This window comes from Falco peregrinus, chromosome 4, assembly GCF_023634155.1.
Source record: "Falco peregrinus isolate bFalPer1 chromosome 4, bFalPer1.pri, whole genome shotgun sequence".
NCBI lineage: Eukaryota > Metazoa > Chordata > Aves > Falconiformes > Falconidae > Falco > Falco peregrinus.
In genome coordinates, this window is record NC_073724.1 from 38,576,035 (window position 1) to 38,591,653 (window position 15,619).

At 38.3% G+C, this 15,619-nt stretch overlaps 1 protein-coding gene across 2 annotated transcripts in view; it reads left to right on the forward strand.

Annotated features, from left to right (window-relative positions):
• SYTL5 (synaptotagmin like 5) overlaps nucleotides 1-15,619 on the forward strand; it is a 94,430-nt gene that overhangs the window by 52,619 nt on the left and 26,192 nt on the right. For both annotated transcript variants that reach the window (XM_055802834.1, XM_055802835.1), the window contains exons 4-9: nucleotides 1,944-2,059; nucleotides 3,445-3,577; nucleotides 5,459-5,584; nucleotides 10,068-10,224; nucleotides 11,777-11,906; nucleotides 13,743-13,849. In XM_055802834.1, the coding sequence (XP_055658809.1) occupies nucleotides 1,944-2,059; nucleotides 3,445-3,577; nucleotides 5,459-5,584; nucleotides 10,068-10,224; nucleotides 11,777-11,906; nucleotides 13,743-13,849 (769 nt within the window). The remainder of the gene's footprint in view (nucleotides 1-1,943; nucleotides 2,060-3,444; nucleotides 3,578-5,458; nucleotides 5,585-10,067; nucleotides 10,225-11,776; nucleotides 11,907-13,742; nucleotides 13,850-15,619) is intronic.

Consider the following 15,619-nt stretch of genomic DNA (forward strand, 5'->3'; position numbering starts at 1 on the left):
CCCTCCATGAACTGCAGCAGCCCAGGCAGGTGGCACAAGTTGGGGTCAGGTGTGGAAATAATTGCAAGTTTTTGCTTGTAAGAGCCTGTAGCTTTGCATGGGGCAGCTCCCCCTCCCACTGCTGGAACCCTAGGGTAGGTCATGTCATCTCCTTCAGGTTGTCCTGTGCTTGGAGGAGTGTGAAGGTGCTTATCTGGGTAGTGAGGTGGGGAGTGCCCTGTCTGGCCTTGATCAAGTTAAACATTACTGGTAAGATACTGGAGATGAGTAAAATCTCTATCCAAGAGGAAAATGGCACTTGTGGAGTTTTATGGTCAAACCTGGGAGTAACTGAGGGGGAAAAAAAGTGAATGAACCATGCAGTTCATATTGCAATGTGATACATAATTTATATTGCAGTGGAATATGATGGTGTAGTCAAAGGCCTGAAAGGTTTATGGTTTGATAGAAAATATTAAACTTGCTGTAAATCTTGGTATAAAAATAACTGCACAGAGAAGTGCCTGCTGTAAATGAATTGTGAAAATACACATTCAAAGAAAAAATGTTTTTCATACTAGCCGGACTGTGCATAGATTCTAATGCAGTGAATCCTTTCCAGTGTTTGTGTCTAACAATAGTAATTTTAAAATTCTGAGCGGAAACGTAGAGATTTTGTTAATGCCTCGCATAATGATGGATTGTGGTGATGAATTATAGAGGGTTTTGTCAGTAGTAGTCTGCAACAACAAGATAAGGCAATAATCTTTAATTTCTATGCTTGTGGGCATGTTTTGGATTTTGATTTTTTTTTTTAATGACTCATGCAAAGGTGCATGATTCATTAGTAGGTTAGGAAGAACTGGTGATGTTAGGGTCTTTTTACCAATGGCAGGATCCTATTCTGTGATTTTTAGTATTTTCTCAAGTAAGACTCTCCATTCAGGCATGACTCAAAAGTAATTTAATAGTGAAGATATTGATCAGTGCTCTAAATACATCTGTAGTAATTTTCACGCCCAAGAGACTAGATGATTTCTTTTTTGGTATGGGTTTGAAATTAAGTTTCCTTATTGAACAGTAAGCAGGAACATGTCTGGAGCTAGATCAGTTTTAAAATTTTTTGGTTTTTTTTTTTAGTTTGTTTATTTGCTTTTTATTTGAGTATTCATGATTAGTAGCTTTTTGCCATCAACTGTATGTAGTGAGGCACTAGAGATGGTGATGCTTGACCATAATGAAACCGATTCAGGAAAAGGCTAATGATCAGCATAAAAATATACCTATGGAAAACAGCAATGCTGGTTAGGTCAGCTAAGAGAATTGAAACCAGAACAAGCAGCGTTATCCAGAACAGTACAAAGACAAAAATTCATTGCTCTGAACCTCTGACACATAGCTAATTCATAACAGCATTGTCATGTGAAGAAACTACGTATAGTGGCAGCATATGAAACTCAGAGATGAAAAATATATATAGGCCTGCAGCAACCTATATATAGGTTATATAAATATGTATGTGTGTAAGTCCATGAACTGCTGACATGGCTGGCAGGAGCTGGGGGGTGGGGGGGGTCTCCCTCCATCCACTGTTGTTTCTACATTTCTTGCAGATTTTAAGAGATATTGAAAACTGTGAGGTTGAGTAGTTCACTATCTAAAGGACTAGGGAGATGGTATATTACGTGTTTTCTACAGAAATTTGGTAGTTTTTTGCGAACTGAATTTGTGTACTGAAAATTGTTTTTCATTCACAAAGCAAGATGATATTTTTCTGCTACATGCCCTGCTGTCCCAAGCTTTGCAATCTATCTTTTCACTTTTTATTTTGAACTGTGCAAATGTTGTCCAGAGTTTGTGAGCCTGATGGCTGGATGATGACCTAAAGGTTTAAGCAGGAGTTTTGGTTGGCCAAATTTGTTAATGAACATATATCTCTGACTTTTTTCTTTCCCCTCATATAGACAGCTACGGATAGTCACAGGAGAATGGTTTTTCGAAGAGAGAGCAAAGCGCTTCAAACAATCAAATCTTCTTGGAACTGATGTTGTCAGACAGTCTATCTTACGCAGATTCCCAGGTAGGGACCACAAGAGACAGATAGGCTCTTGCTTAATACATTCAAATCTTGTTTCCAGAGTGTTTGACTTGTATTGTATTTTATTCTCCACTGTTGAATATGTAAGTATAATTAGCATTTTAATCTTAATTGATTTCATATTTGGGTATTACTGTGCAGTGACTTGTGAATGATTAATATATATGAAAGGTAAGGTGAATAAATATTTCTGTGTAAAGAGCTACTTAAAATATCACTGTCCAAACAGGTGGACAGTATTATTCAGCTGCAAATCCAGCAGCTGAGGCTCTAAAAGTTCATTCTCAGTTTCTGCCAGAAAGTTTGTCTGTATGCAGAGATCTAAAACCAGCCATTTTTTTACTGTAGCTCTCTTATTTGTGATGGTGGTATGTAAAAGGTATTCCATTTTTCTTCTTCAACTCTGAATAAGAAAGATAAATGCTAACTCCTGTGCTGTATGCTGGAACATGGGCATCCTCCAGACTACTTGGTACTTCTCAATTCTCTCTTGACTTTCCTTTTGCCTCCAGTAAATTGCACCTGCACTTTTAGGTACAGTAACCAGTTTGGCTGTCTTGACCCTGCACAGCAAAAGTACCACGTCTGCAAGCTGCTGATGGTACCTTGCATGGTATCACAGGGTCACTGGTTTAAAAAACAGGAGTTTTGCCTGAATGCTGATACTTCTGTCTTCACTTAACTACATTACTCTGCACACAGAAGCTGTTACTGACGTAGTCTGTTTTCAGATGTAGCATTTATCAGTTTCAGTAGGAAGGTGATGGGCATGGTTATTTTGTAGGGGGAGGGACTGTATTTACTGTCATTGGAAAAATGCCTGCTGCAAATACACTGCTTGGCAAAACGCTGATCTTGCCAATATTGCTGTGCTTCGGAAGCTGTCAGACCAGCAAATATCTTAATGGTCTTTGGGTTTTGATATTATGCAGCCTGTCAAACTGGGTATTTTGTGATTTGTTACTTTGTTATTTGATAGGTATATTAAAATGCATTTAAGCCATTTTTCCCACACCTTGCTCCTAGTTGAACAATGTAATTAGGAAAGCATTGTTTCATTTAACACAGGAAATACAGTATGCCACAAAATTATATTTCAGGTCGTTTGTCTAGTAAATGATGTCAGTGATAAATTTGGAAGTGTAGTTAAAGACAAGAGATGATAATGAGAAACATTTCAAGCTATTTAAAGGTTTGTTCCCTTTTTCAAAAGGAAAAGCCAAAGAACCCCCCAATTTTTTTCATGACACTAGCATTGGTTTTATCTAATATTGAAAAATGGAAAACCTATTTTTCTAGGTTGTTTGACATATGCTGCATTTTTTGTGCAAACATTAACTTTTTTGTTCCTTCCTCCTCCCATGAAGACACAGTTTCCAGTAAGGATGAAGGAAGAACATTTAAAGATCAACCCCAAGAGAATGAAGAAAAAAGGCCAGATGGATCAGTCTGCTCCACAAATGGGCATAAATCAATCTTCAGTGGACCTAGAAAGATAGGGTAAAACCTTTTCTTTGGGAAACTGGTAAATCGGGTAACAGCTGCAGATGGTTGGATGGATTTTCTTTTGAGTTCCTCCAGTGTTCCACATCAGTCTCAAACTTCCCAGGGTTAGAAACAGCCTTCGTTTAAAAGCATACTTACTATAATTAGACTGCTGTTTCCTAGGAATTGCAGCAGTAATTACTCTTCAGCTATAAAGGTAGCAGAAAAAAGGCAATTTTACTCCTGGATTTTTCTTGTTTATACTCGGAAGTAACAGTGTGTCCCTAAAGGCAGGCTCGCTGAAGAAGCAAATGCAAAAAGTAGTATTTGGAGGACCTGGTTTTTATGTATACTAGTTGTTTCTGCTAACAAGTCAATTTTCCTTTAGCTTCCATAGCAAATGCAATTTAACAGTCAAGCAGTGCCCCTTTTCTCTGTGTGACAATGAATAAACAGGTATGTTGCTGGTCATCTTGCAGTCTGTGACACGTGTAACCCAATTTTGGCTATGCCCTTAGAGGAGTTCTTACTTACTCTCAGGGGACATGGACAGATACATTCACTCTAGGGCTGCACGAGTGGTATCTGGGCCTAACTTGAGGCTATTGGGCGAGTGGGAAGAAAAATCAGATGAACATTCATAACATTGTTTCCATATCATTGGAAAACTTTGTTTCTGTTGGAAGACAAAAGACATTTTGTTATGGGTCTTAAATATAGGGTAGGTAGCTTTCTACAGGTTTTTTTTACTTCTGAGGAGAGCTGAGTATGGAATTACTTATTCCAGTGACTCCAGAAGTTAACATGAATGATTTATGTCTCTTTAATATTGGGGAAAAGAGCATCAGAATGCCTCTGGCTTCTCAAATTAAGGTGAAGAAAGAACCAGCTTAGGGAGTCTAGTAGAACAGGACTTAGATGTTGCTATAAATCATGCTAATTGGTAGCTATATTAAAAGTGCATTGAAGTTTACTTTTCTAATCCTCGTTCAATTTAAATCCTTTGTGCAAATCTATTAGTCATATTCCCCTATGAGGAATAATTATTTTTTTGTAATTGTCTGTTTATTTTAGTGGTGTTCAGACTTTTTTCAGTTTGTGGTCTGAAATGTTTTCTGGTGGTGACACTCCCCATAAAGGAAATCTAATCCTACAAGAATTAGGCTTGCTTCCAAGTAGTTCATTATTCCTCCTCCTCTTTCCTTGTTCCTTTCTTCCTAAGGTTCCACATTCATTTATCTTATGAGTGGATTTGTTTTAGCAAAGCTATTTTGTGGCCAACTGCTGCTGACACTTAGTGTCATGGGATGACTTAACAATCTATTGTTGTTTGTAAGTCTGTGAAGAATACTGCTACTTTTCAAAACTTTATTTCATTGCTTTCATTTCTGTCTTTTTAGGCCACACGTTGCAGGGTAAGGGGGTGATGCTATGTTTTTGGGAAACAGAGCGTTTGGGGAATTGATACATATAATTCTAGAAATTGCGAAGCAATCTTGAAGAGAAAATACATATAGTGTAATTTGCTAAGGGAAAAGACACGTACTTAGTAAAAAGTAATTTGCTGTGTATAAACTGCAAAAAAACAAGGACAGAGGGGAATTTTCATAAAAGACACTTCTTGTTCAAAGCTCGAAGTGCCCATGTCGAGTAGGAGGGATTTTTTAATAATTGTGTCTTAAAAAGCAGTTTATAGCAAATATGATGCTTTTTTTGTTCATATGAATCAGTTTAATAACCAGATTTGGTGCTCTATTGACCTTTGTATTCAGAGTTGTCCATAGGTCAGACAGATTAAATTAATAAAATGCACATGCCATGATATTGCAGTCAGGCTGCTGTTTCCTGGGAAAAAACCTTACAACTTTTAAAATCTTTTATTGCTTGTTTCATCAGGAAGGTAATTAGGGTGGTTACCAAAGGAGAAATTACAAATGCAAAGGATGAAGGTGAAAGAAACACGGGCTCAGAAGCTGAAACCCAAAGTCTGCGCAGTGGCAAGTCAACACCTTGCTCTGAGAGGTGAGGAGCAGAAATGTGGTAAAGCTCATGCCGGGATGGACCTAAGGGTGTGTGCCAGTCCTCTGCTTTGCGTTGTGTTTTTGAATGCTCAGCTTCAGTAGTAGCTGAGAAGCAGAGCTTATGGTTAAAAAAAAACAAACCACAACAAAAAATCAAAAAACAAAACTAACAAAAAAATCCCTACCCAACCCCCCTAAAAATTATCTCCATCTATCTTCCTTTTCTCTCCTTGTGTTCAGCTGGTGATTGTTGTTGGTACAATCTCCTTTGGTTTTTGAGGCCTTTAATTGATGAACTGTGTTCATGTTACAGAACTGAGGCCCTTTGTTCCAAAGTGTTTTGTCAGTAATGACATGTTAATTGATTGTAATTTATATTTTCTTCTTCAAAGGCTCTGTTTGCCCTTCTTTTCCATGATTATTGTCCCAGTTATTTCTAATAAAATTCCATTTATTCTTCTGGGCTTAAGACATCTCAGTTATTGCCTCTGATGGCATTATAAAATGCCAAGTGCAACATTATTCTCAGGTCCCACCTCCAAAATGAAGCAAAAAATAGCTCACATTTTTCTTGTTCAGTTGAATAATCTATACTGGGTGTAGACCCGCATTCTTTTCTCAGGTGCACACACCTAGAAATTTTACAATCTGGATTGAAAAATTATAATAATTTGCTGTGAGATCAAATAGAGATTTCTAGCTCTAAATCAGTGATTCTGGGAGACTCCAAATAGATATATAGGAACACAGGATATCAGATAAAATGAACATCGTGAAGTTTAATTCACCCACAGATGAGCCTTCTTGTTTAAGCAAGAGCTTGCTTCCCTTTGTTACCTACAATTCAAAACCCCATTTGCTGGACATTCTGCAACATGCCCCAAGTTGATGATGACAATCTTCTTGAAAGTTGGCAATTTGATTTTTTAATTTTTTTTTCCTCTGATGCTGCCATACATACTAGCTGAATCAGCTTTATAGCTGGTTTTCTTCTTTAATTCATACGCAGGTTACTAAGGGTTTGGGTTGGTGGGGTTTTTTTGACTAAGCTAATTAGGCCTTCTGTATCTAGCCAGATGCCTACCCAACTTTTATGAGACCAGGAGTAGTATTTTTGCTGTTTTTCTGGATTTGTTTTGCTTTTCATTGAATAGAGATGAGTGAAGGATCTGAGACAAAACCTCAGGAATCTGGTGTCTGGGCTGCTTAACACTAAGGTTATGCAGATTTCTCTAAGAATTTAACAAAATAAGGACAAAAAGGATGCTTGTGAGAGATCTCTGTGGCTGTTTTGATGTGCCAGACTGCAAGAAAGTTATCATGTAGTTAACCATAAATGAAGCAAAATAATTTTGTCCATGTGGTAGAATTCAGTACCTGATACAAGCTTTGCATACAGACATAGAAGGATAGAATGAAATAGTCAATAAAAATAACCTTTCTGTTTGATTTGCTTTGCTTGACTTTCACATAAATCATCCATTTCTAGCTTTTGCCCAGAGCCAGGGTGTGGGATTTATTAAATTAGGGGTATGAGGTAGTTATAGCAGGTTCCTTCACTACCTGTCATCTCATCCTCTCCTGGCCAAATCGGTGTCTTTTGTCAAAGTACATAGTAACCTGGCTGCATTGCCAGGACATGTTTTATTCTGGGGGGTGGGGGAAGCTGAATTATTCTACTGTCTATGGAAGATGTGGCACTTTCTAAATATTAGTTTGTGGGAGGATTGAGGAGCAGCTTACATTTCTTAGTAGAGGGATGAAAATTCCTGTCTTGTATGCATAGTTAAATACTTAATTATGTATCTGAGGATGTTTGCTTTAGTTCATCTGTTGCCAATTTAGAAAACTGAGTAGTAGTTATTAAAAAATTAATAGCAAAGCTTCCCAGACTACCCTCCATAATAGTTTCAAGTTTCAAATTAAAAGAATATAACAGCTTGTGACACTGTAGCTGTCCTAGACTTTCCTGCATATTTCTGATTTTTGTAATTGCCCTCATCTTTTTAGCTACATTGCCAAAACTGGTAACATTTCACCTACCAGCAGGGAAACCAAGAGAGAAATTTTATTCTTTCTAAACAATTTTGTTTAAAAGAAGGTGTACTGAGCTGTCAACAGGGGAGTCCCAAGCGATGAGTTCATCTCTTCAGCTGGTTCATTTCTATTCCAGTAAAAATGTTTACTGATTTTGCAGCTGACCAGACTGGGAGGCTGCATCGGGATACTTCCAGGGGAAATAATATAGGCATTTCAGGTTCATCTACACAGGCACACTCCCCTATTGTACTGAGGTCTTGTGTACCACATGGAAGTGCCTGGCATAGTCACCTTGTAACAACATCTTTTATTTGTTGTCTACTTAATGTTTGTATAAAATGTGTTGAACCTCTCTCTAATAACAACTGAAGTAAGGGCAAAGTACAGAAGAGGTCTGTTTAGCACGTTCAATGTGCAAGTGCTCAGTCTGACTGATGACCCCTGCAGAACCCCTTGTAACATGTTTTTCAATCTTTTATTCCAGCCTGCTATTGCTTCTGAACACTTCTCTTGATTTACATTAGTTTACACAGTGAGGGAAAAAAAATATCTGTAACAACATTTTTTGTAATGGGAAGTCACAACAATCCATCAAAAGTGGTGTGACATGCAATAAAAATCCAGGTTTTCTACATTTTGGCTGCTTTCCATACACTAGCAGATTTGGAAATTAAGGTGTGTGCATCTAAGTCTGATAGCTTTGATAAAATATAGATGACAGCCAGTAACCTTGATTTTTCTGACTTTGCAGCAGCAAAGACACATCTTTGTGGGAACAGCTAGGACTAAAATTCAACCACAACACGTTTAGTAGGATTTGTTGATCACTAGCTCATCAAATTAAAAAGTAGTAGTGTGTGTATATGAAGTGCACATGCATAAGAGCATGTTTATTATGCATTATCTACTGTTTCCAATGTACAAAATTAGATAGTAATGGTTAAAAATGTTACCATATGCTCAATAAAAGACAAAAATGGGGTTGCACAACATTCGTAGACAGTCCTGGTGTTCAGAGTTTTCCTTTGTTTTCCTTGTTTTCAATAACTCCACCAACATGGATTCAGAGCCTGTGCTCACTGCTCAATGTAGTGGTGAGACAGGAGATGTTGTGTTTCAGAGTGTTTTTTTCTCAGTTCAACAGTAGTTCTGATTAAAATTTCCATTGTAGTAGAGAAGATTTTTACTGCACTTACTCTAAACATGATATGCCACCCTAAACCAAGTGAAGGTCAAATTCAGCTCCTATCCAGTACAATGAAGATGTCTGCAAATCTGAAATATTTATTAAGCAAGCCTCTTTTGGCTGAAAATATGCTGTAAGTTCCAAAACATTTCTGCAGTAAATTTGCACTACTGTTTTCCTCAGACACTGTATTTTCCATATGAAAAGGGTACAATTCCTTTATCAATTCCTATTTACCAGTAATTATTTTTTTAAGGCAGTAAGGAGGATTATATGCAGAACTGTTACTGTCCTGCAAGACTTTTTGAGATTTCTCTGAGCTGTAAAGAAAAATTAAGAAGTTTGAACTGATGTTTCTGGAGAAAGAATAGATCAGCCAAGAACTTGTATTTTTACTGCAAATCAGATTTCAAATGAAAGTAGAACTTTAACTGGAAATGTGTTGCAGTACTTGCAAAAATAATCTTCATTGTTCAAAAAGGTCACAAAAAGTGCAACAGCATACCCTTTCTCACACTCAGTGTTCACATGGACTAATCAGTATTTTCTAATAGAAAATGTCCCATGGAAAAATTTCTGCCCATTGTAGTACTAGACAGCAATTGGGTTCTGGTATGTTGATCACAAATGCTTTTTTGTCACTTTTACAAACATGAAACCTGGCAAAAAAACCCTTGTCCAGCTTTCCTAGCTTTCTAAGCTGGTCGAAAGAATTGGTTAGTTTGGGCCAAGAGTCATTATTGCAATATAAATAGGACAGTGAGCAAGCTGTTCTTCTGTAGAGGACAGAGAGCTGATAGCCAAGGGTTTAGACTTTGTGGTGATAGTGCTGGCATTAACATTCGATGCAGAAGTGGTCAGAACTGTCCTGTCACCGTAGTTTTCCTTTAAACCAAGGAGCAGCCTGCTAGGAAGTTCACACAAGTTGTTGCACCGACTGTGGGGATGGGAATGCAGTGCAAACTGAACGTGGATGAATGCAGCTTCTGCAGCCTGGACAGGAGCTGCCCATTTGGGCTATTTGCAGTTCTGGTAGAAGTGCTGAAAATACCTGTATGTATAAAGTAATTGTAATTCACTTTTGCCTCTGTTTTTCTTTCCAGGTGAGCATTCCCTTGCAGAGGATCACACAGTTCATACAGGGCAATGCTATTCTAGTAAACTGTTACCATGGTTGTTTTCTTGCAGTGGTTTGCTAAGCTGGTTGCCTCGGTTTGCTCAAAGCAATAATGCTTTAATACTCTTCTCTCCGTCCCAGAGGGAGTGCTGCTTTGCTGAACAGCAGCGATGCAGAGACCACTGCAGCCCATCTGAGAGGGGCTGTGGGTCCTGTGAACAGAGGCAACGTTTCCACACCTTCCCTCCCAAGGTCTCTGGCGCTCAGCATGCGCAGCATGACTGCAGATTATAGCAGGGTAAGTACAGCGGTGTAGAGCTGGCACCAAAGAGGATGACTTGGCTGGTATCTGCCCTGTTAAATTGATTTGTAGCTGAGAAAGGACAAGCCTGATGGAGGAGATTTTGTTTCTTCGTTAATTCTGCAGGGACCAGTGAAGATGTCTACTAGAACAGTATTTGTCGTGCTCTATCAGTGACGTGGCTTTGGTTTGGCAGACATTTTTCTTTTGTTTAAAAATCACTGTTAATGTCCAGCACTACATAATAAGTTACAGATTCTGAACTGGGAAGCACAAGGGATGGGAGTAAGCATTTTTGGTGCACCAGGGCCTTGAAGAAGTGCTGTGAACTGAGGATGTGCCTTTCAGGCATGCAGGGTCCAGCATGCTCCCACTGACTAAGTCTAAGGGAAACTTGGCAAGCTCAGCACTTGCAGAAGATCAGGCCATATTGATTTTAGGCTTTTCTGGATTTGGACATTGGGCTCTGCATAATTTATGGTGCATCACAAAATGTGTGCTAGGTGCTTTATCAAAACGAGAGGTGGGATTCCTCTCAGCTGCTGTTAAGCCTCACGCTGTGTAGGTGGCCACGTCTGAGCTAGCTGCCTCAGCTGCTCTGTAACAAGCAGGAAGATGTGGTTCATGTCGCCAGCAGCAGGCACTCTCCATTTCCAGGCAGCCTGGCTGTGCGCAGACATGCACATGCTGAATTCGTTTCAGTCACCCTCCTTAAGAAATAAGGATGATTGCACCAGCGAGTTATTCTAAGTTGCGGTGACTTAAGTGTACAATGAAAGCAAAATTTATAGTTGGACATAATGCCGTTTTACTGTTAATGTTTAGAAAACAGTAGATGAGCATTTGAGTGCATCAGTCTTTTTCTAACTTCCGAATACTTAGTCTAATATATTGCCTTTCCTAATAAAAAATAAATTAGTATATATGAAGGGCAGTTTGGGGAGCTGTAAATAAAATATTTGTTGTTTCGTTTATATTCTTGTTGGTGCACAGACCAACTGGATTTCAAGTGCATTAGATTTGGTTGAAAAAGGCCAATCCATTTAATTTAGATGGAGTTAGTCATTGGCTATTCCTTTACAGGAAGGCAAAAAGCCATAATATCAAGCATATTGGCTTTATTTGAGGGGTTATTCTGGCATAATTTGATTAGTTCAAGTCCATTTGGTTTTACTCTGGCTGAAATCATTATGCTGGTATAAAACTAATAGGTTTTACCTTCTTTTTTTTTTTTTTTTAATTTCCAAGCTAAGTGAACTTTTAATAATTTGAGTGTTTTATTCCCCTCCTTTCACTCCTGATGCCACTGCTCTGATTCTTCAGTTGCAAATTCAGAATATACGCATGAATCACATCTTTGTGCAAATTTTATACATGATCTGTGCTAAGCAAAGCAGATTAGATTGTAATCTAAATATATTCAGTAATAGAGTGCATGCTAAAGGAGCTTTGGAGTTCTGGGAGCTGATAGAAATCATGCTTTTGTAGACTGATAGTGAATAAGCTCACTTTTTGTATTTATGGGATGTGCATTTTTCTTATTGCACAGGACACAGGCTTAGAGAATGGCATGATTATTCCAGCAAGTGAAAGTGTGCCTGAAGATTTAGTAAAGAAGCACTGTAGGAAAGCATCTGGAACACCTTCCATAGCAGTTTCTAGGGTATCTTTGTCATCAGGCAAGTATCAAGTATTTTCCTTCTTTCTGCCAGCCTTTCTCATCAGAGGATTGTTCCTATTCTTGTGACTTTGTTCCTTTTGTTTTTAAAGCACATTGAAAGATCAGGTGTAAGTTTCATAAATTTGTACATATTAATTCTGAAAATTCATCCCTTTTACTAACCAAGTTTATACTACTTCACAAGTTTTACATTTGAAAAAATGTTAATCCTAAACCCAGTAATGTTGGCATGATGTAAGTATTAGGTAAATCACATGGTCTTGGAATTGTTACAAGATTTCATAATTGATGTTGTTAAATCATTCTCTGTGTGGTCAGCTGTATAAAATACTACCTATCTGCAATCGGTATAAAATACTACTGTGCTGCTGCCATATTTCACACCTACTTTGCCCAGAAGCAAATTTGGGAAACAATGAGCTGTCAGAGGACAAGTCCCTTACAGATGTCATGTCATTTCATTTTTATACGTGATGCACTGAACCAGACAAGTAATCTGTAATTTACCTGATTTCATTGGAAGCTATTAGGTAAATGAGGCTTGCACAGGAAGGTGCTGTCAGAGCCACTTGGCCACAGTGGGTGGACATCCTCCTCCTCCTCCTCCTCCTACCTGCAACAGGAGGCAGGAGTGCCCAGCACTCTTCTGCTTCTCCCAGGCACATGGGCAGCGTCTTACAGGGCTGACAGAGTGGGTTCAGACTTACAAGTTGCCTTCTGAAACACAGCAGGGTTCACTTAATTTCAGCTGAATTTATTCCAAAGCAGAAACCTAGTGGCATATCCCACAGAGCTAATCAAAGGAGATAATATTCTTCACCTTAGATTTTTTGACTTGAAAGCTTCAGTTTCTTTGAGAGCATTGTACAGTGCAGCTCCAGGCAGAGGTGTTACAGGCTGGTACTTCTTTATGAAGTGAAAATTCTATTTCTGCTCCTTATGAAATAAAGGTTTTCCTAGCAGAAAAGAACTGGCCTTGTGTTACCAAAGCAGATGGGTGCTGAGCAAAATTGCAGGCAACCTGGGAATGGGCATCAGGCGTTTCATTGTCTCCTTGTTGGAGGATCTCAAAGGCCATTAAGCTCAGGAGAGTGACCTTTCCCATCACATCAGCTATAGCCCAAGTAGAAGATGAACAATTAAAAACTTTCCAGATTCCTACCTGCAGGATCTAGAAGTATTCTCTTCCCCCTCTTTCTTTCTCAAAATATGGAAGAGCCACAGAAAAGATTTGTGCGGGGAAGACTAAGAAAATCTTTCTCCAAGACATCTAACATGTCTTATGCCTACAGAGTGGATGAGAGGTCTGCAGTACTGAAAGAAACTTGTGCAGGTCATGAGACTTTTTGCTTCCTCCTCCTTTCTGCACAAAGAGCACCAGAAATGGCAGACGTACTTGCTGTGTCCATCTGCATCCCCAGTTGCTTAATTCTGAAGCAGACACTGGGGAGAGTTTGGTGGCAGTGGGAGATGTGATCATCACTGCAAACACTTGGACCATGAGTTTTACAATATTCCAGGCTGATGGGCCTACCAGAGAAAGTCAAAAGCTTGATCTCTAGTATCATCCACAGGAGAAAATTACAGCAGATAAATAGTGCAGGGAGAAAATTGTTGGCCAGAAGACTGAGCAGTATCAGAAAACATATTTTTCCATTTATCATACTGATGTTCAGTTGTCATGGAGTTTGTGACAGATACCTAAAATACTGTTTTGATGTTTTTTTCTTAAAAAACAGTTGGGTTTGAGACAACACTTTTAAAAGTGTGGAAGATGGAACATAATATTTTTGTACAAATTATAGCAAATTTTTAAATTGTTTTTATTTTCCAGATCGTAGCCGATCTGAGATAGATTTGAGTGAATCTCTCTCTGAAGGAAATGAGGACACTCTGAGCATAAGAAGCAAATCTGTACCTAGTGCCTTAGATCAGGAACTGGTGAGTTATAAACATGCAAATGTGTATCTGGTGGAAATCCTGGTTGTTCAGACTTATGAAATCAGCACTGTATGTATATCTATGTAAAATATAAGTAATGCAGAGCATTATCTCAGGGATATTTAATGGGTTTTTAAACAGCTTCATCTTCTGAGTATGTTTGCTATAGAATGGTTCCAATGAATAATCATGGTTACAGATTATTACTGCTTTGCTGGTTTTTGATTTCACAGGTGAAAGAAATCTGGCCTGAAAATAAATTTCAGACACTATATATTTATTACACATGTTCCAAAGTTCTGTTGATTCATACTTTCTTAGATTTTAATTTTGATGTTGAAAAATACTATACTTTAAAGGCTTTAATCTTTGTCTGGCTTTGATTTTCCCCTTACACATATATATTTTCATCAAAAGAAGCCGTAACTTTCTGTTCTGACACTGTTCCTCGCCTCTTCTTCCTGTTCACTGTTTTCTCCCATACATCTCTATGTCTTTTTCTGTGTATTCTATAGGCTGCTTTTCCTGAAGTGATTCACAACTTCCCCCTTCTCTTATGCACATATTCAAAACACACAAGTTGCAGATGTGCATCAATGCTATAAAAGAATTTCCAAGCTTGTTAAATATGCATGAGGGGTAAAAAAAGAAGAGTCATTTAAATAGTTCCTCATCTAATCATGGTTTGTTCTGAAGTTTCCAAATGTGTGCTTGTAGCTTACAAAAACCCTAACCCTCTGTGTTATGGTTTATGGATTTTGTCTAATGTCACAGTCCTTCCCAACCATCTGCTCTTCTCAGAAGAGCATTGGCCATGGGAGATGTCTCCCCTTCTTGTACCATTTAATACTTGTGTCTCGGTGGAAAACCACCATGTTGAGATTCCCAGCTGTTTCTTGGATTGTAAGCACTCAGAGTTTGCCTGCAGCAGTTTTGTTTGTGTTAATTTTTAAGGAAATAAAAAAAGTCCTTCCTGTATGTCAGGTTTCTGTGGAAGAAAAACTTCAAAAAATAAGTGTTTTATTTTATAATTGTGATAAAGAAAAAGAATGTGGTTTTGATTAAGAAGCTGGAAAATATTGCAGAAGAAAAGCGTAAAATAAGAAAATACAGACTTTAAATATCTTTATATCAGTTTTCTGCTCTAATTGTACAGGGTGTGGTAGTTATCATTTGGGGATTTCTCTGAGGCAGGTGTCAGAGATGCCAAGCCCAGAGTGGTTTTCTGTTCTTTGATTTTTGTCTTCCTCTTATTCAGAGGTGGCTTTTTTCTTTTTTTTTTTCTTTTTCTTTCTTGCTGACTGGATGAAATTTCAGATTGCATCTCAGCAGCTCTCTAGCTTCTTTGCTAAACATCAGAGACCTCTCTTGTGGCATAACCTTGATTCAGTTGCTCTGGCATCTGAGTGCCAATTCCCTTTTAAACTGCATTCATAACAGGGGTCATAGATCTCTGATTCTACCCATATCCTTGCTTGCTCTGTCTTATGAAATCGATCGATTTAATTCATTAGCTTTAGTGTTACCATATTTTTTAGGGTAATTTGACTCACAGGAGTCTTCAGAGTCTTTCCCTATGTTCATTAAGTACGCAGTGTTTTGAGATAAAAGTTGTATTCCTGCTGGAATTTATTTGGTGCTTGACAGAAAAGGCAAAAAGAAAGATCCGATGAAGGGTAAAAAAAGCTTCTGCAGCCTGAGAAAAGTTATACCTCCTTTTCTCCTGGCCAACTGGTGGAGCTAGCTGAAGTACTTCAGTCTCTGATTCCT